The sequence below is a fragment of the Oncorhynchus mykiss genome, chromosome 19, assembly GCF_057628025.1.
Source record: "Oncorhynchus mykiss isolate SJ-2025 chromosome 19, ASM5762802v1, whole genome shotgun sequence".
Classification (NCBI taxonomy): Eukaryota; Metazoa; Chordata; class Actinopteri; order Salmoniformes; family Salmonidae; genus Oncorhynchus; species Oncorhynchus mykiss.
Window position 1 is genome coordinate 6,588,546 of NC_143040.1, and position 27,595 is coordinate 6,616,140.

Here is a 27,595-nt window from a genome sequence, read left to right on the forward strand (position 1 = left end):
CAAACCCTAACCTGTATAAGCTAACACAACTATGAAACTGGCCTGGGATCATTTCTTTACGTGATGATTTTTTTTCTTTCCTCCCTTCATATTGGTGGTGTCTCTTGGGTCGTTATTCACTAGGAAACCAAAACGGAATCGAACTCTGCAGGCAACGACCTGAACTTGTCTCAATAAGAAACGCTTGTTTTTCCCATTGCAAAACATTCTGCGTGATTTGCACTAATGAATACAACCCTGCCCCCCCCCCCCCCCCCCAAAAAAAAAAAGTTTTCCTCCCTTCCCTGTTACAGCTAAACCACTCGTATTGCCTTAGCTCAGCCTATGGAGTGAGCCATCGCTGGTTCTGGTGGGCCGTAGTGTGATTGCAGGATTTTGTTCCAGCTCTTAACATACCTAATTTAATCTAGCCTAATCGTGGTCAACAAATCAATTCAAGACCAGGAGTAGTGGATTCATTTTCAGTTGTGTTTGAGCAAATACCTGCAAATACCTGCACACACACAACTCTTTTAAGACGAGAGTTGTGTTTCCCCCGGCCTTATCTATAGTGTAGATGAACCTAACGCAGAAATAGCCACCACTCTGTGGTTGTCTGGGTTGAAGACACTGATCTGATGCCCTAATTCACACAATGGAGGCTTGACCAGTTCAGTACAGCTCGGCTTTGGCCTTATTGTTGTGAATCAAGTGTTTTTGTTGTTTTTTTGCTTTCCTGAGAACTGAAACGATAAACAATACTCTCAACATGCCAAATGAATCAACTTTTCCCCCGTTTTTAACTTTGTGTCTGCAATTCTGAACTGGGACCCTAGTCCATATAACAGGTCATTATCTACAGAGTCAAAAGTATCTATGTAGGGGATAGGTTGCCAGTTCAGACAAAGTCTGTGTTTTTCCTGCATTTGGACCTCTTGAAAGCCAGCTTTTTTTTTTTTTTTTACACCACATAAAGAAGGCAGAACAAAATAAATAAAATGCATTGAGTTTTTTATTTTATTTTAAATGTCTCTGAATAAAATGTCTTTATGCCTTCAGGCTCTCTCGGTTGAGCGCATCACTCTAAAAAAAAAAAGGCAGGTCTGACAGCATTGGAGAAAGAAAAGGTCAAGAAATAAAAGTTGGGAGTTGGCTTCTTGTGTCTCTGTTTTCTTTCCTGTACTTGGTTTGATCCATCAATTCATCATGTTGATTTCTCCTCCACCCGGCCATGTTGACACTAGGGTTGGGGGTCCCATTCCTCTTCAAATCAAGGCCAGGCACCAAAGCGTTCAATTACATTTTTGCATCGTGTTTTTTTTTATTTGAAACGTTTTAATATTAGTATTTTCTTTAATAAAAATGTGGAAGTTGATAATTTGTATATGTTCGTTTAGTTTATCCTACTACTATCATCAACACTTCGTGAATTGTTACCACTTTAGGTGGACATGGCGTCCATCATTTCAATGCTCATTGAAACACCAATTCAACGCCGATTTCATACATAATGTTAACTGGACTATATGTAGAAAGTTCATTTGAAGAGATGGTGATTGGGTCTCGGGTAAGTGTTTCGTAGTCTAAATTCGGTGTACTTGTCTTCTTCAACTGTTCGCTAAATATATATATATATATAAATATAGCCTACCTTTTCTTTAGTATTTTACAGATCGAAAGATGACATACATTTATTCACAATCTGCTATGAATAAATCCGGTTCTAGAGTTTCGTTAGCCTAACTAAATATTTTTTGATTTAATTGTGTGACTTCCAGTGTACAGAATTAGATGTTTCGTGATTACGGGGTGGCAGGAGCCTAGCGGTTAAACGCGTTGGAAAACCATTACAGCGTCGTGACTTTAGAATGGTCGAAGATGCACCTCCTCGCCCTCCTGACTGCTATCGTTGACTTCCGTCTGAAATCCTCTGCTTTTGTAAATCAACTCAAATAAGCGCAAGGTCTTTCATATACTTTACAATGGTCATGCACATGTCTGTGATGTTTACTGGGATGTCGTAACACCCTACATTATATTTTATAATCACCCACCCTGCTTCCCGATAGTCTCAAACACATACTTTGTGACAATGTTCACGCACGCAGTAATAATGCCCTCTCCCAAACCCCCCACGCTCTTCGGAGCCCGCTGACTCCCAGGGATGGACAACTGTCACCTGCACATGCTCACAGGGTAAAGGTCAGCTCCAAAGCCGGCCCCCTTTTTTATTTTTAGGTTCTCAGGGGGGTTGCCGGGGCGAAAGACGACACCCTGTTTCTCTAATCAGAGAGAGAGAGAGACGTCCTCGTCCGCTTGCTCTGTTCATCAGTGTCTCCACGTCCGTGCGCGCGTGTGTAGAACGCAGCCATTTACAATTATTTCTAACTCCATCGAAGAGCCTACTGTGTCTGATATAGACGTCATCAGAGAAGGCCTTTTAACAGGTGTCCAAACACTGGTTAATCCCATCCACATGACATGACCCTCGGGTCTGGGAAACATGAATAAACAGTCGGGAATTAGCCTTGACGCAGGCATACACGCGTGCACAAACGGATCCAACGGACACGCAGTCAAGTGTTGACCGGAAAAATTGTGTGCCGGAGTATTTGTGCAAGTTGCTGGGACAGCTACCCTTAGTGTCATTTAATCTCTCTCTGTGTGTGTGACAGTTTCGCACAAGATCGTCACGACAAGAGAGAGAGAGAAAATATATATTTACATGGAAAACTCTGGAGAGTTGCCATCTCTATAACGTGGTATTGTATATGACTGCAGTATTTGACAGGATATTGAACTGTGTGATCAAAGAACTTTCAGTGCACACTGGAACTGCATTTAGAGCGTTGGAACTGCATTTAGAGCTTTGGAACTGGATTTAGAATTTTGGAACTGGATTTAGAGCTTTGGAACTGGATTTAGAATTTTGGAACTGGATTTAGAGCTTTGGAACTGGATTTAGAATTTTGGAACTGGAATTAGAGCTTTGGAACTGGATTTAGAACTTTGGAACTGGATTTAGAACTTTGGAACTGGATTTAGCACTTTGGAACTGGATTTAGAACTTTGGAACTGGAACTTTGGAACTGGATTTAGAATTTTGGAACTGGATTTAGAACTTTGGAACTGGATTTAGAGCTTTGAAACTGGATTTAAAACTTTGGAACTGGATTTAGAACTTTGGAACTGGATTTTGAATTTTGGAACGCTCGATTTTTTTATCTCCATAATCCCGATCAAATTCAACCCGTGGATTTATTTTGCAGAGAGAGAGCTTCGGTCTCACTCAGATTTCCTTGCTGTCGAAGTTTCTATTGGAAATTCTTATCGGATATAATAATCTTGGATTCAAACCATTCTTGTTGTAACCCATGATAAGGGTTAAAATAATGATTTAACTTGAACACCCCATAGGCCTACGTTATTTAGGGACAATTCCATTTTCTTTTTTTGGATAAAAACTTGTTGGCAGCCGTTGGAATTGTAACCCTTTCTGGAGTTTTAATGTAACGGTTGAGTTGTTTTATAATGTTATCGAATATTTCACCATATCCCCTTGGTTAGTTTCTCAACCCGAACCCAATCATTAGCCTCACATCTCTGAATAACGGTTCTGTTAATAGCTCAATCTGATCGCCGAACACTTGCGCACGGTGGTGCATGTGAGTGTTGGCAGTTGACATCGTTAACCAACCGGGTCTGGTTTGTGTAGCCGACATCTGTTTTGTGGATCTTCTCCCGGTTCTCTCGCTCCAACCGGGGTGAGAGTTTCTCTTAACCCCATGATGTTGCTCCTTTCCCCGGTTCTCCTGCTTCTGTTCCGCGTGGTCTTATTCGAGGCTTCGCAGGGAATCATCCAGGACAGCGGCTACTATCACCACAATGACCCGGAACTCGGACTCACATTTGCCGGCCAAAGAACGGTGTTCGACTCGACAGGTAAAAAATGACCCCCGAATGACTGACGGTGACAGTAAGCGTGGATAGCCGTAGGTTAAAAATGCGTCCATACACCCTCATTACCCTGAAGTAAACCCTGCTCCAACATGGATCTAGCAACGATTGGATAGGTGAAAATTAATGAGTCCACACGTGTAGTTGAAACACAACCACTTGAGTCAGATCAGTGCAGATCTGGGTCAAATAGCATCAACACTTTCTTATCCTTGAGCTGTGCGTAGTTTGCCCGGTGTAGTGGAACCTGTGGAATATCCCCAAAAGTAAATCCAGGCGCAACTAAACTAGCTACATTTGTTTGGCCCAGGATCTGCAGATCTTTGATTAATCAAGATAAGTTATTCCAACCACAGGGTCCTGAAGCAGGATCTCGCGGAGACAGGGGAGTGACAACCGTTAACTGTTATGCACGTGTTTTGCTCACTCAGCGGTTATCTGAGCTCCGTGTTTAGGAGGAGTCATCAATGTTGAGAAACAAACTGGCATGGTGGAAATGTACCGTTTTAACAACACCTCTTCGGTGACTGGTCCTATCATTCTATAGTCGCTGGGACACATGGAGTTGGGGACACATTGAGTTCGCAGGACATTTGGGCATTGGAGATGGGCGCAGGTGTTGCGTGGCATGGAACTCTCGCAGCTGCTTGTAGCCAAACATAGTTTAGATGCGGGATGGTTCATCGTAATTGACACATTCAGACGCAGGGAACCACTGGGCATTGAGAATTGGAGATGAGCACTTCGGCAGGGCAAGGACCAGTGGTGTGCTTTGGAGTGGGGCGATTCCATGATGACGGAATTCCGTTGCGATTTAGATGTGTCACTTTAGAATTTAACAAACCATGTCACTCTATAATTACAAGTGTATTTTTTTCGTGCGCACTACACGATTATGTATACAGGGAATTTCAATCACAGATAAAAGACACAGTAGGTTACTTAAGACAAACGATCAAGAGGAGAGTACAGTACAGTACATTAGAGGAGTACAGTACAGTACATTAGAGGAGTACAGTACAGTACATTAGAGGAGAGTACAGTACAGTACATTAGAGGAGACTACAGTACATTAGAGGAGTACAGTACAGTACATTAGAGGAGTACAGTACAGTACATTAGAGGAGAGTACAGCACGTTAGAGGAGAGTACAGTACAGTACATTAGAGGAGAGTACAGCACGTTAGAGGAGAGTACAGTACATTAGAGGAGAGTACAGTACATTAGAGGAGAGTACAGTACAGTAGAGGAGAGTACAGCACATTAGAGGAGAGTACAGTACAGTACATTAGAGGAGAGTACAGCACGTTAGAGGAGAGTACAGTACAGTACATTAGAGGAGAGTACAGCACGTTAGAGGAGAGTACAGTACAGTACATTAGAGGAGAGTACAGTACATTAGAGGAGAGTACAGTACATTAGAGGAGAGTACAGTACATTAGAGGAGACTACAGCACGTTAGAGGAGAGTACAGTACAGTACATTAGAGGAGAGTACAGCACGTTAGAGGAGAGTACAGTACATTAGAGGAGAGTACAGCACGTTAGAGGAGAGTACAGTACAGTACATTAGAGGAGAGTACAGCACGTTAGAGGAGAGTACAGTACAGTACATTAGAGGAGAGTACAGTACATTAGAGGAGAGTACAGTACATTAGAGGAGAGTACAGTACATTAGAGGAGACTACAGCACGTTAGAGGAGAGTACAGTACAGTACATTAGAGGAGAGTACAGCACGTTAGAGGAGAGTACAGTACATTAGAGGAGAGTACAGCACGTTAGAGGAGAGTACAGTACAGTACATTAGAGGAGAGTACAGCACGTTAGAGGAGAGTACAGTACATTAGAGGAGAGTACAGTACATTAGAGGAGAGTACAGTACAGTAGAGGAGAGTACAGCACATTAGAGGAGAGTACAGTACAGTACATTAGAGGAGAGTACAGCACGTTAGAGGAGAGTACAGTACATTAGAGGAGAGTACAGTACATTAGAGGAGAGTACAGTACAGTAGAGGAGAGTACAGCACATTAGAGGAGAGTACAGTACAGTACATTAGAGGAGAGTACAGCACGTTAGAGGAGAGTACAGTACAGTACATTAGAGGAGAGTACAGTACATTAGAGGAGAGTACAGCACATTAGAGGAGAGTACAGTACAGTACATTAGAGGAGAGTACAGTACGTTAGAGGAGAGTACAGTACAGTACATTAGAGGAGAGTACAGTACATTAGAGGAGAGTACAGTACATTAGAGGAGAGTACAGTACATTAGAGGAGACTACAGCACGTTAGAGGAGAGTACAGTACAGTACATTAGAGGAGAGTACAGCACGTTAGAGGAGAGTACAGTACATTAGAGGAGAGTACAGCACGTTAGAGGAGAGTACAGTACATTAGAGGATAGTACAGTACATTAGAGGAGAGTACAGTATATTAGAGGATAGTACAGTACATTAGAGGAGAGTACAGCACGTTAGAGGATAGTACAGTACATTAGAGGAGAGTACAGCACGTTAGAGGAGAGTACAGTACATTAGAGGAGAGTACAGTACATTAGAGTACAGTACAGTACATTAGAGGAGAGTACAGTACATTAGAGGATAGTACAGTACATTAGAGGAGAGTACAGTACATTAGAGGATAGTACAGTACATTAGAGGAGAGTACAGTACAGAGTAGAGTAGAATACGGTACAGTAGAATAGAGTAGAATATAATAGAGTAGAGTAGAATACATTACAGTACAGTAGAGCACAATACAGTAGAATACTGTACTGTACAGGAGAGTACTGTGCAGGAGAGTACTGTGCAGGAGAGTACTGTGCAGGAGAGTACTGTACAGGTGAGTACTGTGCAGGAGAGTACTGTACAGGAGAGTACTGTGCAGGAGAGTACTGTGCAGGAGAGTACTGTGCAGCAGAGTACTGTACAGGCGAGTACTGTGCAGGAGAGTACTGTACATGAGAGTACTGTGCAGGGGAGTACTGTGCAGGAGAGTACTGTGCAGGAGAGTACTGTTCAGGAGAGTACTGTAGAGTACAGTTTGGTTCATTACAGTACAGGAGAGCACAATACAGTAGAATACTGTACTGTGCATGAGAGTACTGTGCAGGAGAGTACTGTGCAGGAGAGTACTGTACAGGATAGTACTGTACAGGATAGTACTGTACAGGAGAGTACTGTAGAGTACAGTTTGGTTCATTACAGTACAGTAGAGCACAAGACAGTAGAATACTGTACTGTGCAGGAGAGTACTGTACAGGAGAGTACTGTGCAGGAGAGTACTGTGCAGGAGAGTACTGAACAGGAGAGTACTGTAGAGTACAGTTTGGTTCATTTCAGTACAGTAGAGCACTGTGCAGGAGAGTACTGTGCAGGAGAGTACTGTGCAGGAGAGTACTGTGCAGGAGAGTACTGTGCAGGAGAGTACTGTACAGGATAGTACTGTACAGGAGAGTACTGTACAGGAGAGTACTGTGCAGGAGAGTACTGTAGAGTACAGTTTGGTTCATTTCAGTACAGTAGAGCACTGTGCAGGAGAGTACTGTGCAGGAGAGTACTGTGCAGGAGAGTACTGTACAGGATAGTACTGTACAGGAGAGTACTGTGCAGGAGAGTACTGTAGAGTACAGTTTGGTTCATTTCAGTACAGTAGAGCACAATACAGTAGAATACTGTACTGTGCAGGAGAGTACTGTGCAGGAGAGTACTGTACAGGAGAGTACTGTGCAGGAGAGTACTGTGCAGGAGAGTACTGTACAGGATAGTACTGTACAGGAGAGTACTGTACAGGATAGTACTGTGCAGGAGAGTACTGTGCAGGAGAGTACTGTACAGGATAGTACTGTACAGGAGAGTACTGTACAGGATAGTACTGTGCAGGAGAGTACTGTGCAGGAGAGTACTGTACAGGATAGTACTGTACAGGAGAGTACTGAACAGGAGAGTACTGTAGAGTACAGTTTGGTTCATTACAGTACAGTAGAGCACAATACAGTAGAATACTGTACTGTGCAGGAGAGTACTTTACAGGATAGTACTGTACAGGAGAGTACTGAACAGGAGAGTACTGTAGAGTATAGTTTGGTTCATTACAGTACAGTAACTCAAGTGTGTATTATACTCAAGTGTACAGTACAGTGTAGGACTGAACCAATCATGGACGTCTATGTTTGGGCCAAATCAAGTCTGGACCAAACCTAAGAAATTGCCATCTGTGGATGTTGAAATATATATCTGGTTGAGACCGTACCAAAAAACAAAAACAATTCTGTGGACAAGGCGGACTGGCCACATTTCAACTACTTTTCAACTTCCACGAACATCCGGTGCCGGTCGGTGCTCAGTGACTAAGAACGGCAGGTTACAGTGAAATAAAGTTTTAGGAGCAACAACGGCTCAGCCGCGAAGTGGTAGGCCACACAAGCTCACAGAGCGGGGTTGTCAAGAGCGCCGAAGCACGTAAAACGTAAAAAATCCTCCGTCCGTCGGGTTGCAGCACTTATTAATACTGAATTACAAACTCTGGAAGCAACAATCAGCACAAGAACTGTTCATTGGGAGTTTATTAATTAAATGGGTTTTCCGTGGCCCGAGCAGCCGCACACAAGCCTAAGATCACCATGGGAAATGCCAAGAGTTGGCTGGAGTGGTGTGTAAAGATCTCCGACATTGGACTCTGGAGCAGTGGAAACTCGTTCTCTGGCAGTCGGACGGACTAATCTGGGTTTGGCGGATGCCAGGAGAACACTACCTACCCCGAATGCGTAGTGCCATCTGTAAAGTTTGGTGGAGGAGGAATACTGGTCTGGGGCTGTTCTTCATGGTTTGGGCCCCTTAGTTTCAGTGAGGGGAAACTACAGCAAACAATGTTCTAGACGATTCTGTCCTGTTTCAGCATGACAATGCCTCTGTGCAAAAAGCGAGATCCGTACAGAAATGGTTTGTCGAGATCGGTGTGGAAGAACTTGACTAGCCTGCACAGAGCCCTGACCTCAACCCCGTCTAACATCTTTGGGATTGTATTGGAACGCCGACTGCGAGCCAGGCCTAATCGTCCAGCATCAGTACCCGACCTCACTAATACTATTGTGGCTGAATGGAAGCAAGTCCCCGCAGAAATGTTCCAACATCTAGTGGAAAACATTCCCAGAAGACTGGAGGCTGTTATAGCAGCAAAGGGAGGGACCAACTTCATATTAATGCCCATGATTTTGGAATGAGATGTTAGATGAGCAGGGTGTCCACATACCTTTGGTCATGTAGTGTGTATTGATAAACCTTGTACTGCAGTGAGCTAAATCAGGGTCACACAGAGTGATTCTTGATTTTCTAAAACAAATCTACTTTGAAACAAAAGTATACACCTCACACACATGGTTATGAGCTTTAACAAAATAAGACACCTGTACCATGTCAGATATACAGATAAATGTATTACATTTAGAGTTTGCATCACAATATTACAGTTTATTTACATCACAGAAGACTGAACTATAACCAAACTGTTAGACATAGAAACACCAATATTACAGTTTATTTACATCACAGAAGACTGAACTATAACCAAACTGTTAGACATAGAAACACCAATATTACAGTTTATTTACATCACAGAAGACTGAAATATAACCAAACTGTTAGACATAGAAACACCAGATTTAACAGTTAGACATAGAAACACCAGATGTACACTTCATATACATCACAGAAGACTGAAATATAACCAAACAGTTTGACAGAAACACCAATTTTTTTTGTCAGTTAATTTAGTTTTTAAGCTAATTCTGAAGAAATCTGAATAACATTCCACCACGAGGCCACCAGAGGGCGCTGATTGGTCAATTGACTGCAGGAAAGGGCTTCCTGACACATTGATACATGTGTTGATTGACCATCTCTATAGACCCATGCCTGGTGGTGTCACCTCCCTGTATGAACGAGGCCGACCGATACAGTCTGGAGGGACTGAGGAACATCCACAGAGAGATGGATGACGACCAGGATGGAGGGATAGAGGTGGAGGAGAGCGTGGAGGTACGTAACCACGGAGGAGGGATTCAGGTGTGTTTTTGATTGGACAACCGATGGTAGGGGTCTTTAATTCAGTTACATGCTGTGTGTATGTCCTCGTCGACCAGTCAGTCAGTCAGTCAGTCAGTCAGTCAGTCAGTCCGTCTGTCTGTCTCATGATTCCTGTCCTGTTAGTTTGTTTAAGCCACAGACACTAGAACCCCTTTAAGTGAGTCCAGATTAGAAGTGTAGAATGTTGGACTGTTTGTCCCAGAACTCCAGAACTCATCAGAATGTCGTCCAGGGCTAGATGATCCATGGGATTGGGTTGCTGTTACCGTGGAGACGGGAGGGGAGGGTGGCCGACATTCCTGTTCCCGTCACATGAAGAATCCAATTACAGCCAAGGATAGATTCCAAGATGGTGGAACGCACACACACGCACGCACGCACACACACACACACACACACACACACACACACACACACACACACACACACACACACACACACACACACAGACACGCAGTCTATTTTATCTCTAAACTAAAACGTCTTGGTCCTTATCACCGGTGCAGTTGACAGTCGTCAAACTAATGTGGAAACTTAGAAAGGTTAAGGATGTGTGAACTGTTTATTAGACATGCGTGGTTGTGTGTCGTTGGCTTAGTGTGTGTTAGACGTTTACCTTTTGACATTAAGCTGTAAACTTTTCATAATCTTGTGTGTGTGTGTGTGTGTGTGTGTGTGTGTCTGTGTGTGTGTGTGTGTGTGTGTGTGTAGTTCATCATCGAGGACATGAAACAGCAGCCGACCAACAAACACAGCCGTCTTCACAGAGAGGACCAGCACATCACCATAGAGGAACTGTGGAGGGGCTGGAAGTTCTCAGAAGGTACGCTGTGGGTGTGATTACGCAATCTGTTATTACATTCACAGTTTCTTCATTACCAAACCCTCTCCCCTCTCTCCCTCGTGCTCTCTCTCTCTATCCCTCTCTCTCTATCCCCCTCTCTCTATCCCCTCCCACTCTCTCTATCCCCTCCCACTCTCTCTATCCCCTCCCACTCTCTCTGTCCCCATCTGACCTCCCCTCTCTCTATCCCCTCCCACTCTCTCTATCCCCTCCCACTCTCTCTATCCCCTCCCACTCTCTCTGTCCCCATCTGAACTCCCCTCTCTCTATCCCCTCCCACTCTCTCTATCCCCTTCCACTCTCTCTATCCCCATCTGACCTCCCCTCTCTCTCTCTATCCCTCTCTCTCTATCCCCTCCCACCTCTCTCCCTCGTGCTCTCTCTCTCTATCCCTCTCTCTCTATCCCCCTCTCTCTATCCCCTCCCACTCTCTCTATCCCCTCCCACTCTCTCTATCTCCATCTGACCTCTCTCTATCCCCCTCTCTCTATCCCTTCCCCTCTCTCTATCCCCCCCACTCTCTCTATCCCCTCCCTTTCTCTCCCTTCCTCTCTCTATCCCTCTCTCTCTATCCCCCTCTCTCTATCCCTTCCTCTCTCTCTATCCCCATCTGACCTCCCCCCCTCTCTCTATCCCCTCCCCCTCTCTCCCTTCCTCCCCCTCCTCCTCTCTTTATCCCCACCTGACCTCCCCTCCCTCTCCCTTCCTCCCCCCCTCTCTCCCTTCCTCCCCCTTCTCTCCCTTCCTCCCCTCTCTCTCCCTTCCTCCCCCTCCTCCTCTCTCTATCCCCATCTGACCTCCCCCTCTCTCCCTTACTCCCCTTATCTCTCCCTTCCTACCCTCTCTCTCCCTTCCTCTCCTTCTCCCTCCCTTTATCCCCCTCCTCCTCTCTTTATCCCCTCCCCCTCTCTCCCTTCCTCCACCTCTCCCCTTCCTCCCGCTTCTCTCCCTTCCTCCCCCTCTCTCTCCCTTCCTCCTCCTCCTATCTCTATCCCCATCTGACCTCCCCCTCTCTCTCCCTTCCTCCCCCTACTCTCCCTTCCTCCCCCTCTCTCTCCCTTCCTCCCCCTCTCTCTCTCTCCCTTCCTCCTCCTCCTCCTCCTCCTCCTCCTCCTCCTCCTCCTCCTCCTCCTCCTCCTCCTCCTCCTATCTCTATCCCCATCTGACCTCCCCCTCTCTCTCCCTTCCTCCCCCTCTCTCTCCCTTCCTCCTCCTCCTCCTCCTCCTCCTATCTCTATCCCCATCTGACCTCCCCCTCTCTCTCCCTTCCTCCCCCTCCTCCTCTCTCTATCCCCATCTGACCTCCCCCTCTCTCTCCCTTCCTCCCCCTCCTCCCCTCTCTACCCCTCCCCCTCTCTCCCTTCCTCCCCCTCCTCCTCTCTCTATCCCCATCTGACCTCCCCCTCTCTCTCCCTTCCTCCCCCTCCTCCTCTCTCTATCCCCATCTGACCTCCCCTCTCTCTCCCTTCCTCCACCTCTCCCCCTTCTCTCCCTTCCTACTCTCTCTCTCCCTTCCTCCCCCTCCTCCTCTCTCTATCCCCATCTGACCTCCCCCTCTCTCCTTTCCTTCCCCCTCTCTCCCCCTCTCTCCTCCCCCTTCCTCTCTCCCCCTCCTCCCCCCTCCTTCTCTCCCCCTCTCTCCCCCTCCCTCTCTCCCCCTCCTCCTCTCTCTATCAGTCCATAACTGGACTCAGGATGAGGTGTTGAGGTGGCTCAGGGAGTTTGTAGAGCTGCCCCAGTACGAGAAGAACTTTAAAGACTTCAGAGTCAACGGCAACACCCTCCCCAGGTGAGAACGGCCAATCAGAAACCTCAGAGAGGCACTTCCTGGTGGGCACAGCCAATCAGAAAGCTTCTTACTGAACGTTACTGGCCAATCAGGTAACACACCCTAGTTACAATGTCCATTTGGTAGATTTTGAGTCATCACTATACAATTACAAATAAATCCAAAGCAGCTCAATTTGTCTAATTAAAACGCTGAATAATATCAGAACAGAAAGAGAAACACAGTCCAATCGGATGTAGAAAGATCCAATCAGAACACTCAGAGCTGGTGTTATTGTGATGCGTGCAGGATAGCAGCCAATGAGCCGTCGTTCCTGAGTGGCCAGCTGAAGATCGTGGACCAGAGAGACAAACAGAAACTCAACATCAAGGCTCTGGACGCGGTGCTGTTTGGTGCTCCTATACGTGTGTAGACAGTACACACACACACACACACACACACACACCACACACACACACACACACACACACACACACACACACACACACACACACACACACACACACACACACACACACACACACACACACACACACACACACACACACACACCACACACACACACACACCACACACACACACACACCACACACACACACCACACACACACACTTTGTGCATTTGCTCATGTCCACTGATTATATTGAGAAGCGCTAAACAAATGAAATAATCTTCCTCCTCCTCCCCTCTCCTCCTCCTCTTCCTCCTCCCCCTCTTCCTCCTCCACTTTCATCATGACTGTCATCATCATTATCCTCATCCTCCTCCTTCCTATTCTCTCTCCTCCTCCTCTCTCCTCCTCTCTCCTCATTCTCTCTCCTTCTCCTCTCTTCTGCTCCTTCCTCTCCTCCTCCCCTCTCCTCCTTCTCTCTCCTGCTCCTTCCTCTCTTCCTTCTCTCTCTTCCTCCCCTCTCCTGCTCTTTTCTCTCCTCTTCCTCTCTCCTCCTCCTCTCTCCTGCTCCTCCTCTCCTCCCCCTCTCTTCTGCCCCTTCCTCTCCTCCTTCTCTCTCCTCCTTCTCTCTCCTCCTCCTCCTCCTCCTCCTCCTTCCTTTCCTCCTCCTCCTCTCCTCCTTCAGGCCCACCCCATAACTACATGAAGGACTTGTTGCTGATAGTTTCTGTGATGATGGGTGTAGGAGGCTGCTGGTTCTCTCAGGTCCAGAACAAAGCTTCCAAAGTCCACATCTCCAAGATGATGAAGGACCTGGAGAGTCTGCAGAGTGCTGAGCTCAGCCTCAGAGAACTACAGGAACAGTGAGTCTCTATGACTGTGTGTGTATTGAGGGGTGTGTGTGTGTGTGTTTGTTGCTAACCTGTATGTGTGTTTGTTGCTAACCTGTATGTGTGTTTGTTCCTAACATGTGTGTGTGTTTGTTGCTAACGCGTGTCCTCGTCCTGATACCAGGCTGGAGCAGGCCCAGTATGTGGTTGTTGCTATGACACCAGGCTGGAGCAGGCCCAGTATGTGGTTGTTGCTATGATACCAGACTGTTGCTATGACACCAGGCTGTTGCTATGATACCAGGCTGTTGCTATGATACCAGGCTGGAGCAGGCCCAGTATGTGGTTGTTGCTATGATACCAGGCTGTTGCTATGATACCAGGCTGGAGCAGGCCCAGTATGTGGTTGTTGCTATGATACCAGGCTGGAGCAGGCCCAGTATGTGGTTGTTGCTATGATACCAGGCTGTTGCTATGACACCAGGCTGGAGCAGGCCCAGTATGTGGTTGTTGCTATGACACCAGGCTGTTGCTATGACACCAGGTTGTTGCTATGATACCAGGCTGTTGCTATGACACCAGGCTGGAGCAGGCCCAGTATGTGGTTGTTGCTATGATACCCGGCTGTTGCTATGACACCAGGCTGGAGCAGGCCCAGTATGTGGTTGTTGCTATGATACCAGGCTGTTGCTATGACACCAGGCTGGAGCAGGCCCAGTATGTGGTTGTTGCTATGACACCAGGCTGTTGCTATGACACCAGGTTGTTGCTATGATACCAGGCTGTTGCTATGACACCAGGCTGGAGCAGGCCCAGTATGTGGTTGTTGCTATGATACCCGGCTGTTGCTATGACACCAGGCTGGAGCAGGCCCAGTATGTGGTTGTTGCTATGATACCAGGCTGTTGCTATGACACCAGGCTGGAGCAGGCCCAGTATGTGGTTGTTGCTATGACACCAGGCTGTTGCTATGACACCAGGTTGTTGCTATGATACCAGGCTGTTGCTATGACACCAGGCTGGAGCAGGCCCAGTATGTGGTTGTTGCTATGATACCCGGCTGTTGCTATGACACCAGGCTGGAGCAGGCCCAGTATGTGGTTGTTGCTATGATACCAGGCTGTTGCTATGACACCAGGCTGGAGCAGGCCCAGTATGTGGTTGTTGCTATGATACCAGGCGGTTGTTATGACACCAGGCTGGAGCAGGCCCAGTATGTGGTTGTTGCTATGACACCAGGCTGGAGCAGGCCCAGTATGTGGTTGTTGCTATGATCCCAGGCTGTTGCTATGACACCAGGCTGGAGCAGGCCCAGTATGTGGTTGTTGCTATGACACCAGGCTGTTGCTATGACACCAGGTTGTTGCTATGATACCAGGCTGTTGCTATGACACCAGGCTGGAGCAGGCCCAGTATGTGGTTGTTGCTATGATACCAGGCTGTTGCTATGATACCAGGCTGTTGCTATGATACCAGGCTGTTGCTATGACACCAGGCTGTTGCTATGACACCATGCTGTTGCTATGATACCAGGCTGTTGCTATGACACCAGGCTTTTGCTATGACACCAGGCTGGACCAGTCCCAGTATGTGGTTGTTGCTATGATACCAGGCTGTTGCTATGATACCAGGCTGGAGCAGGCCCAGTATGTGGTTGTTGCTATGATACCAGGCTGTTGCTATGACACCAGGCTGGAGCAGGCCCAGTATGTGGTTGTTGCTATGATACCAGGCTGTTGCTATGACACCAGGCTGGAGCAGGCCCAGTATGTGGTTGTTGCTATGACACCAGGCTGGAGCAGGCCCAGTATGTGGTTGTTGCTATGATACCAGGCTGTTGCTATGACACCAGGCTGGAGCAGGCCCAGTATGTGGTTGTTGCTATGATACCAGGCTGTTGCTATGACACCAGGCTGGAGCAGGCCCAGTATGTGGTTGTTGCTATGACACCAGGCTGTTGCTATGACACCAGGTTGTTGCTATGATACCAGGCTGTTGCTATGATACCAGGCTGGAGCATGCCCAGTATGTGGTTGTTGCTATGATACCAGGCTGTTGCTATGACACCAGGCTGGAGCAGGCCCAGTATGTGGTTGTTGCTATGATACCAGGCTGTTGCTATGACACCAGGCTGGAGCAGGCCCAGTATGTGGTAGTTGCTATGACACCAGGCTGGAGCAGGCCCAGTATGTGGTTGTTGCTATGATACCAGGCTGTTGCTATGACACCAGGCTGGAGTAGGCCCAGTATGTGGTTGTTGCTATGATACCAGGCTGTTGCTATGATACCAGGCTGTTGCTATGACACCAGGCTGGAGCAGGCCCAGTATGTGGTTGTTGCTCTGACACCAGGCTGTTGCTATGACACCAGGTTGTTGCTATGATACCAGGCTGTTGCTATGACACCAGGCTGGAGCAGGCCCAGTATGTGGTTGTTGCTATGACACCAGGCTGTTGCTATGATACCAGGCTGGAGCAGGCCCAGGAGGAGAAGCGTAGCGTGGCAGAGGAGAAACAGAACCTGGAGGAGAAGATGAGGGATGAGATCATGGGAGCCCAGGAGGAGGCGCACAGACTCCATCGGCTCAGAGCTGGAGCCGTCAGTCAACTGAGTAGACTGAGATACGCAGAGGAGGAGCTGGAGCAGGTAGAGAACCTTACCTTACCCTGCCTAACCATACCCAACCTAACAACTGAGCAGAATGAGATACGCAGAGGAGGAGCTGGAGCAGGTAGAGAACCTTACCTTACCTTACCCTGCCTAACCATACCCAACCTAACAACTGAGCAGACTGAGATACGCAGAGGAGGAGCTGGAGCAGGTAGAGAACCTTACCTTACCCTACCTAACCATACCCTACCTAACAACTGAGCAGAATGAGATACGCAGAGGAGGAGCTGGAGCAGGTAGAGAACCTTACCTAACCTTACCCTACCAAACAACTGAGCAGACTAACCTTACCCTACCTTACTTTACCTAACCTAATCTTACCCTATCTTACTTTACCTAACCTTACCCTATCTTACTTTACCTAAACTTACCTTACCCTATCTTACCATACCGTATCTTACTTTATCTAACCTTACCCTATCTTACTTTACCTAACCTTGCCCTACTTAACCTTACCCTACCTAACCTTACCCTATCTAACCTTACCCTATCTTACTTTACCTAACCTTACCCTATCTTACTTAACCTAACCTTACCCTACCTAACCTTACCCTACCTAACCTTACGCTATCTTACTTTACCTAACCTTACCCTATCTTACTTTACCTAACCTTACTCTATCTTACTTTACCTAACCTTACCCTACCTTACCCTATCTTACTTTACCTAACCTTACCCTATCTTACTTTACCTAACCTTACCCTATCTTACTTTACCTAACCTTACCCTACCTTACCCTATCTTACTTTACCTAACCTTACCCTATCTTACTTTACCTAACCTTACCCTACCTTACCCTATCTTACTTTACCTAACCTTACCCTACCTTACCCTATCTTACTTTACCTAACCTTACCCTATCTTACTTTACCTAACCTTACTCTATCTTACTTTACCTAACCTTACCCTACCTTACCCTATCTTACTTTACCTAACCTTACCCTATCTTACTTTACCTAACCTTACCCTACTTAACCTTACCCTACCTAACCTTACCCTACCTAAACTTACCCTATCTTACTTGACCTAACCTTACTCTATCTTACTTTACCTAACCATACCCTACTTAACCTTACCCTACCTAACCTTACCCTATCTTACTTTACCTAACCTTACCTACCTTACCCTATCTTACTTTACCTAACCTTACCCTATCTTACTTTACCTAACCTTACTCTATCTTACTTTACCTAACCTTACCCTATCTTACTTTACCTAACCTTACCCTACCTTACCCTATCTTACTTTACCTAACCTTACCCTATCTTACTTTACCTAACCTTACCCTACTTAACCTTACCCTACCTAACCTTACCCTACCTAAACTTACCCTATCTTACTTGACCTAACCTAACTCTATCTTACTTGACCTAACCTTACCCTACTTAACCTTACCCTACCTAACCTTACCCTACCTTACCCTATCTTACTTGACCTAACCTTACTCTATCTTACTTTACCTAACCATACCCTACTTAGCCTTACCCTACCTAACCTTACCCTATCTTACTTTACCTAACCTTACCCTATCTTACTTGACCTAACCTTACCCTATCTTACTTTACCTAACCTTACCCTACCTTACCCTATCTTACTTTACCTAACCTTACCCTACCTTACCCTATCTTACTTTACCTAACCTTACCCTATCTTACTTTACCTAACCTTACTCTATCTTACTTTACCTAACCTTACCCTACCTTACCCTATCTTACTTTACCTAACCTTACCCTATCTTACTTTACCTAACCTTACCCTACTTAACCTTACCCTACCTAACCTTACCCTACCTAAACTTACCCTATCTTACTTGACCTAACCTTACTCTATCTTACTTTACCTAACCATACCCTACTTAACCTTACCCTACCTAACCTTACCCTATCTTACTTTACCTAACCTTACCCTACCTTACCCTATCTTACTTTACCTAACCTTACCCTATCTTACTTTACCTAACCTTACTCTATCTTACTTTACCTAACCTTACCCTATCTTACTTTACCTAACCTTACCCTACCTTACCCTATCTTACTTTACCTAACCTTACCCTATCTTACTTTACCTAACCTTACCCTACTTAACCTTACCCTACCTAACCTTACCCTACCTAACCTTACCCTATCTTACTTGACCTAACCTTACTCTATCTTACTTTACCTAACCATACCCTACTTAGCCTTACCCTACCTAACCTTACCCTATCTTAGTTTACCTAACCTTACCCTATCTTACTTGACCTAACCTTACCCTATCTTACTTTACCTAACCTTACCCTACCTTACCCTATCTTACTTTACCTAACCTTACCCTATCTTTCCCTACCTCACCTTACCCTATCTTACCTTACCTCACCTTACCCTACCTAACGTAACCCTACCTAACCTTACCTTACCTTACATACCTAACCTAACCTTACCCTACCCTACCTAACCTAACCTAACCTTACCTTACCTTACCTTACCTTACCTACCTAACCTTACCCTACCTAACCTAACCTAACAACCCTACCTAGCCTAACCTTACCCTACCTAACCCAACCCTACCTAACCTTACCCTACCTAACCTAACCTAACATCCCTTCCTAACCTAACCTTACCCTACCTAACCCAACCCTACCTAACCTTACCCTACCTAACCCAACCTAACCCTACCTAACCTTACCCTACCTAACCTTACCCTACCTAACCCAACCCTACCTAACCTTACCCTACCTAACCTAACCTTACCCTACCTAACCTAACCTAACCCTACCTAACCTTACCCTACCTAACTCTACCTAACCTAACACTACCTAACCTTACCCTACCTAAACTTACCCTACCTAACCTTACCTACCTAACCTAACCTAACCCTACCCTACCTAACACTACCTAACCCTACCTAACCTAACCCTACCTAACCTAACACTACCTAACCCTACCTAACCTAACCCTACCTAACACTACCTAACACTACCTAACCTAACCTAACATAACCCTACCTAACCTAACCCTACCTAACACTACCTAACCGAACACTACCTAACCGAACACTACCTAACCTAACACTACCTAACCTAGCATAACCCTACCTAACCTTACCCTACCTAACCTTACCCTACCTAACCCTACCGTACCTAACCCTACCTAACCTAACCCTACCATACCTAACCTAACCTTACCTACCTAACCTTACCATACCTAACATACCTAACATACCATACCTAACATACCTTACCATACCTAACCTTACCCTACCTAACCTTACCCTACCTAACCTAACCTTACCCTACCTAACCTTACCCTACCTAACCCTACCTAACCTAACACTACCTAACACTACCTAACCCTGTGTGTGCGTGTGTGTATCTAGGTTCGGGGAGCATTAAAGAAGGCAGAGAAGGACATGATGGCGTACTGGTCTGTCCCGGAGGCCCTACAGCTCTGGCTACAGCTGACCCACGAGGTGGAGGTGCAGTACTACAACATCAAGAAGCACAGCGCTGAGCTGCAGCTCAACACAGCCAAGGAAGAGGTAGGAGACTACTGATTAGTTGGTTGGTTGGTTGGTGGATTAGTTGAGTGGGTGGTTGATTTGTTGTTGAATTAGTTGGTTAGTTGGTTAGTTGGTTGGTTGGTTGGTGGATTGGTTGGTTGGTTGGTTGGTTGGTTGGTTGGTGGATTAGTTGATTGGTTGGTTGGTGGATTAGTTGATTGGTTGGTTGGTTGGTGGATTACTTGATTGGTTGGCTGGTGGATTACTTGATTGGTTGGTTGGTGGATTAGTTTGTTGGTTGGCTGGTTGATTGTTTGGTGGATAAGTTGATTAGTTGCTTGGTGGATTAGTTGATTAGATGGTTGGTGGATTAGTTGATTGGTTGGTTGGTGGATTAGTTTGTTGGTTGGTTGATTGGTTGGTGGATTAGTTGGTTGGTGGATTAGTTGTTTGGTTGGTTGGTGGATTAGTTGATTGGTTGGTTGGTGGATTAGTTGATTGTTTGGTTGGTGGATTAGTTGGTTGGTTGGTTGGTGGATTAGTTGGTTGGTTGGTTGGTTGGTTGGTTGGTGGATTAGTTGGTTGGTTGGTGGATTAGTTGGTTGGTCGGTTGGTTGATTGGTTGGTTGGTGGATTAGTTGATTGGTTGGTGGATTGGTTGGTTGGTTGGTGGATTAATTGGTTGGTTGGTGGATTAGTTGGTTGGTCGGTTGGTTGATTGGTTGGTTGGTGGATTAGTTGATTGGTTGGTGGATTGGTTGGTTGGTTGGTGGATTAATTGGTTGGTTGGTGGATTAGTTGGTTGGTTGGTGGATTAATTGGTTGGTTGGTGGATTAGTTGGTTGGTGGATTAGTTGGTTGGTTGATTGGTTGATTGGTTGGTGGATTAGTTGATTGGTTGGTTCAGTTGGTTGGTTGGTGGATTAGTTGGTTGGTTGGTGGATTAGTTGTTTGATTGGTCCAATACTACAACGTCAAGAAACACAGTGCTGAGCTGCAGCTGGCCACTGCTGACGAGGAGGTAGGAGAGAGACGTAAACCAATCAATCCGTTTATTGATTCATCAACTGATTGATTTACTTTCACTGACTTCACGTAGGGAGAAAGAACATAGGGGCTGTAATTAACCCCTGGTGTGGACATGACCAGGACAATGCATTAACCAAGTCATCTGTCCTCCATATTAACCCCTGGTGTGGACATGACCAGGATAATGCATTAAACAAGTCATCTATCCTCCATATTAACCCCTGGTGTGGACATGACCAGGATAATGCATTAAACTAGTCATCTATCCTCCATATGAACCCCTGGTGTGGACATGACCAGGATAATGCATTAAACTAGTCATCTATCCTCCATATGAACCCCTGGTGTGGACATGACCAGGATAATGCATTAAACTAGTCATCTATCCTCCATATGAACCCCTGGTGTGGACATGACCAGGATAATGCATTAAACAAGTCATCTATCCTCCATATTAACCCCTTGGTGTGGACATGACCAGGATAATGCATTAAACAAGTCATCTATCCTCCATATTAACCCTTGGTGTGGACATGACCAGGATAATGCATTAAACAAGTAATCTATCCTCCATATTAACCCTTGGTGTGGACATGACCAGGATAATGCATTAAACAAGTCATCTATCCTCCATATTAACCCTTGGTGTGGACATGACCAGGATAATGCATTAAACAAGTCATCTATCCTCCATATTAACCCTTGGTGTGGACATGACCAGGATAATGCATTAAACTAGTCATCTATCCTCCATATGAACCCCTTGGTGTGGACATGACCAGGATAATGCATTAAACTAGTCATCTATCCTCCATATTAACCCCTTGGTGTGGACATGACCAGGAGGATGTGACCTCATATTAACCCCTTGGTCTGTGTATATCCTGTCCAGGCAGAAAAGATCAAAAAGAAGAGGAGTTCCCTCATGGGGACGTTCCACGTGGCTCACAGCTCCTCACTGGACGATGTTGACACCAAGATCCTGGAGGCCAAGTGAGAGAGAGAGAGACACACACACACATTTTTCTATCCTCCTAACCTTAACCCCTAAGCTTAAAATAGCAGGTCCCCACGAGGATAGAAGAACAAGATTACACACACACCCACACACACACACACATACGTACACGCACACACGTACACGCACGCACACACGCACACACACACACACACACACACACACACACACACACACACACACACAGTGTTAATTTAGTAAACAATAACTATGACAAAAAATACTTGTCGGCAACCTATTTTTCCTGACTGAAACTATGAAGATAACGAGACCAGATGGCCTGGAGAAAAAACCCATAACTGTAACACATTACTTAGAATTTCAGTCGATAGCTGACGTAAACTGTGCTTTTGACATCCCTCACAGGAACGCCCTACCAGACGTTAACTAGCTGACGTAAACTGTGCTTTTGACATCCCTCACAGGAATGCCCTACCAGACGTTAACTAGCTGACGTAAACTGTGCTTTTGACATCCCTCACAGGAACGCCCTACCAGACGTTAACTAGCTGACGTAAACTGTGCTTTTGACATCCCTCACAGGAACGCCCTACCAGACGTTAACTAGCTGACGTAAACTGTGCTTTTGACATCCCTCACAGGAACGCCCTACCAGACGTTAACTAGCTGACATAAACTGTGCTTTTGACATCCCTCACAGGAACGCCCTACCAGACAATAACTAGCTGACGTACACTGTGCTTTTGACATCCCTCACAGGAACGCCCTACCAGACGTTAACTAGCTGACGTAAACTGTGCTTTTGACATCCCTCACAGGAACGCCCTACCAGACGTTAACTAGCTGACGTAAACTGTGCTTTTGACATCCCTCACAGGAACGCCCTACCAGACGTTAACTAGCTGACATAAACTGTGCATTTGACATCCCTCACAGGAACGCCCTATCAGAAGTCACGGCCTGCCTACGGGAGCGTCTCCACCGCTGGCAACAGATAGAGCGTCTGTGTGGTTTCCCTCTCCTCAGGAACTCTGGCCTGGCCAGCCTGACGGCCACGCTGTATTCAGACTCTAACTGGGTGGCGATGCCCAGGGTGTCTGTACCCGCCTTCCCTTCCTGTCATGAAACAATACAAGGCTCTCTGGAGGATCTGATGGAAGACCCCTCAGCATCCATCTTAGGTAGGTTATAGCAATCAGTCGCTCAGTTGGTCAATATAATGAGACTATAATATGGTCATTATTAAGGAGACATGTTTATGCAAACATATTTACAGCAAGGTGAGTGTATGTTTATGGGAAACACCGTGGTAATCAATCTCATGCCCATACCTAGTCAAGGGCCTGACGATTAGTTCACACGTTGAATCAGGTGCTAGCTCTGGAATAGATCAAACACATGGAAGGGGGTCCTGAGGAGAGGTTTGGAACGGCTGGGAGTCCTGAGGAGAGGTTTGGAACAGCTGGGATTCCTGAGGAGAAGTTTGGAACAGCTGGGATTCCTGAGGAGAAGTTTGGAACAGCTGGGATTCCTGAGGAGAGGTTTGGAACGGCTGGGATTCCTGAGGAGAGGTTGGGAACAGCTAGTTGTCCTGAGGAGAGGTTGGGAACAGCTAGTTGTCCTGAGGAGAGGTTTGGAACAGCTGGGATTCCTGAGGAGAGGTTTGGAACGGCTGGGAGTCCCAAGGAGAGGTTGGAGAACCACTGCCATACCTGATTCAAGGTTTAAGTGGTTAGCTGCTTAGTTGAATCAGGTTTAGTTTTATTTTTGCGAGGTTTTCCATTAATAGGTTTTCCATAAAATTAACAAAATGAAAAAAATTCACCAAAATTGTCCCCAAAATTTGTCCCACATTTTTCAGAGATTTAGTTAAAAAGTTATGGGGTATGTTCCCTTCCCTTTGCAACCCTAGTTCCACCAATGAAGCGCTCCCCTCGCTCTCGTGGCTCTACCTCCACCGTGTGTCGTCAACGGCGTTCTGGACACGCCTCCCCTTCCTCTTCCTCATCCTCCTACTCTGACCCCGATATCCTGATCCCTATCCACACCACGCTCCCCTGCTTCGAGGAAGAGGAGCAGATCTTTATCAACGCCCAGTGGAGGGGGTGAGTCGCACAATTGCAATTCAGTCAATTTAGGAAATAAACTGAAGTTTCAATTTGGATTCCAATTTTCTACAATGCTTCTCTGTGTCCACAGATTACAAGGTCACTCATGGTGACACTTACAGTATTTTCAATGTATGAAACTTCAACTTTGTGAACCTTTATGGAATCTTTGTCTCTATATATTTTCCTGTCTCTCCTTCTCCCTCCCCCTCTCCCCCTCTCTCTCTCCCCCTCTCTCTCTCCTCCTCTCTACAGAGATTCTCAGGTAATTTATTCTGACAGGACCCCTCCTGTCAGCAGAAGGTCATCAGAACCTTCCGGAACGGAATCCCCCGTTTGTAAGATATCTAGAGAAGAACTGGAAGCTTCCTTGGATGAAGCCACATTGAAGACATCATCTAAAGACGAGCCGGACTCTTCTTCTGTGGACAACAGTGCTCCAAGGAAAATGCAAAGAGTCAAAAGTGAGACTTCCATGGACCCCCCCGCCGACGCAGCAGCCAAAAAGGTATTGGGTCGTTCGATGGACAACGTCTCAAGGAAGTCATTCAGAGACGAGTGTCACGAGGTTCCGTTGGAGACTCACGTCTCAAAGAAGAGGTCTCTTCTATCTACAGACATGATCGGTGTGTCTTTCGACACCGGCTCCAGGCAGATGATGAGAGAGAGCAGGGGAGAAGCCTCATTCAACAACTCCATGAGAGGAAGACCCAGAGAAGAAATGGTGGCGGCCGTTGGAACCCCAACGAGAAGGATATCCCGAGAGGAGGTGGACTTCTTAGCCGACAGCGCTCAGAGGAGGATGGCGATGGCCAGAGACAAACTGACCCTTCATCTGGACAGCAACTCTTCTCACAAGATGCTCAGGAAGAAGATGGAGTTCCCAGTGGAACCACCATCTGCCGCCACGAGGAAGATATCGATAGACGAACACCATGAGATGTGCTCTCACACTAGCAGACGAACAAACAGTGATAAGGTTGACAGATCCATAGACACTCCCACTGGGAAGATCTACCCGGACAGGGTCGACAGTACCCCAGAAATCCCCAAACGGAGGATATCCAGGGAGGAGTATGCGGGGTCGTCCCAGTTGGGTCACGATCCCCAGGTTTTGGATTGGGGTCAGTTCAGACAACCTGACCTCACCTTGTCCACACCATGGAAACAAACCCAGACCCCTGACCCTTATACCTCCGACCACCTGACCGAACTGGTGTATGACGGTATTCTGGAGAAGTCCTGTATCACCCCAGCAACGACCCCTGACCTGCCCCAGAGGATCACGGAAGGAAGAGAGCGAGAAGGGAATCCTCCTGTGCCGCCCCCGAGGAGCAGCCGGTCCCTAAACACGTTGCCCCCGGAGATGAGAGGCGAGAGGCACCAAAAGGACAAAGACAAAAGCACGAAGTCGTCCAAACTCAAGAGCCTTTTTAAGAAGAGGAAAGATCATACCCCAGAACTGCCACAAGGGGGCCTGAACAATCTCTGACCGGTAACTGGAATTTAAACACTTTAATGTAAATTCTTTAACCAGGAAGTTTCTTGAGGCTATGAAACTCTGGATAAGACCTCAGCCAGGAAAAGCTGAGAGGAAACATGAACATTAGTCTTATAGATTTGATTTTTCAAAAAAAACGACACAGACTGTTTGGCTGGGATTACATGTTTGAAAGAAAAAAACATGAGCAATAGGATTGCTAATTTTTTTTCAAAGCCAACAAAGACTGATTTTTGAAACCCAGAAAAATAGTGTTCTGGCCGATAACGCGCAGATTGCCGGACAACATGTTATTTTGGCAGTCAACGGGCAGGTACCAAACTCTTGAGTTGACATAGCAGTCTCTAAAACGGATTAATCTCGTACTAGACTGAATACTCTGAAAACAGGAACACAGTCGATGCTATAGTTTCGGTACTATTTTGGTACTACAAAGCAGAATCAATTAACCAGCTATCTTTTAATCAACCGTAGTTAACCATCTAACTTTGATAAATAACCAGAAATAACTATTAATTTTCTGGTTCATTTAAGAAAAGCTAAACTTAGATACGTGTGTCTTTGGTTGTTTAGTCAATTAGACAATGCCCATTTCAAGCTTAAAGCTATTTTCATAACGTTTAGGCAAGTTAGCTGGCTAACTCATTGATCCTGCTTTTATAGTATTGTCCTCAGAGGGACAAAGAGGATGAAGTGTGTAAGATAACCCATGGTGCCCAAATGTTGTCTCTGCAAGGAAGTCTTAATAAGTAGACCAATGATGGGTGTCCCGTTTTCAGCTTCGTATGGAAGCAGTGTGATCCCATACCATGTTTGATCGCCTCCTATGTTCAGCGTTGGGTGTTTAAGAGCTGAGATATTTATTTCTTGACTAGGGAGCATTTCTTTGGAGCTCTTCTCCTGTACGATAGAAGCAACTGTAGTTTATTTGGATTGGGGGAGTGCTGTTCAATGGTTCCTAGACCTTTTTTAGTCAGTTCAGTCACAGTGCTTCTCAATGGTTCCTAGACATTTTTCTCAGTTCAGTCACAGTGCTGTTCAGTGGTTCCTTGACTTTTTTCCTCAGTGCAGTCACAGAGCTTTGCTTGGGGGGAGATTTCTAGTATGTGCACGGTTGCAACATTTAGGTTTCCCAGGTTTTCCTTGAATCCTGGTAAGAAGATTCCCAGAATCAAGAGGGAAAATCTGGAAATTAGTTGAAAAGTGTGTTTAATTTTTTTTTTCACTAGGCAAGTCAGTTAAGAACAAATTATTATTTACAATGACAGCCTAGGAACAGTGGATTAACTGCCTTGTTCAGGGGCAGAACGACAGGTTGTTTACCTTGTCAGCTCGGGGATTTGATCTAGCAACCTTTCGGTTAGTGTCCCAACACTCTAACCACCAGACCTGTTGCTTTTGGTTTCTTTTGTAACTGAGCTTTTTTTAAACAAAATGTATCTAATTTAAATTAGCTTGTTTTTTGAGAATTGTTCTGTTCTTCGTCTTTGTGGAAGTCCAGTTTTTCTTTTCAAGGTGATTGGTTTACTGGGTTTGAAGGGGGGATAGTTTCTCAAAACCTTTATGTAAAAATGTTTTTTCATGACATCTTTTACTTGTTTGGTAATTAAATAAAATGTATTTTATTGACTGTTTTACAAAAGAAAAATAAAGTCTTGGGTGTCTAGGATAGAGTCAACTATATCTAAAGAAAGTCTTGGGTGTCTAGGATAGAGTCAACTATATCTAAAGAAAGTTTTGGGTGTCTAGGATAGAGTCAACTATATCTAAAGAAAGTCTTGGGTGTCTAGGATAGAGTCAACTATATCTAAAGAAAGTCTTGGGTGTCTAGGATAGAGTCAACTATATCTAAAGAAAGTCTTGGGTGTCTAGGATAGAGTCAACTATATCTAAAGAAAGTCTTGGGTGTCTAGGATAGAGTCAACTATATCTAAAGAAAGTCTTGGGTGTCTAGGATA

At 45.7% G+C, this 27,595-nt stretch overlaps 1 protein-coding gene across 1 annotated transcript; it reads left to right on the forward strand.

Annotated features, from left to right (window-relative positions):
* Window positions 1-993: 993 nt before the first annotated feature.
* LOC110517426 (uncharacterized) lies at window positions 994-27,289 on the forward strand. The gene is made up of 12 exons (XM_090209963.1): window positions 994-3,921; window positions 9,841-9,971; window positions 10,731-10,842; window positions 12,541-12,652; window positions 12,941-13,056; window positions 13,729-13,906; window positions 16,342-16,519; window positions 19,898-20,059; window positions 21,942-22,042; window positions 22,965-23,209; window positions 23,941-24,133; window positions 24,392-27,289. Exons 1-12 carry the CDS (start codon window positions 3,765-3,767, stop codon window positions 25,626-25,628), a joined length of 2,922 nt encoding a protein of 973 aa, XP_090066089.1. The 5' UTR covers window positions 994-3,764; the 3' UTR covers window positions 25,629-27,289.
* Window positions 27,290-27,595: the final 306 nt, after the last annotated feature.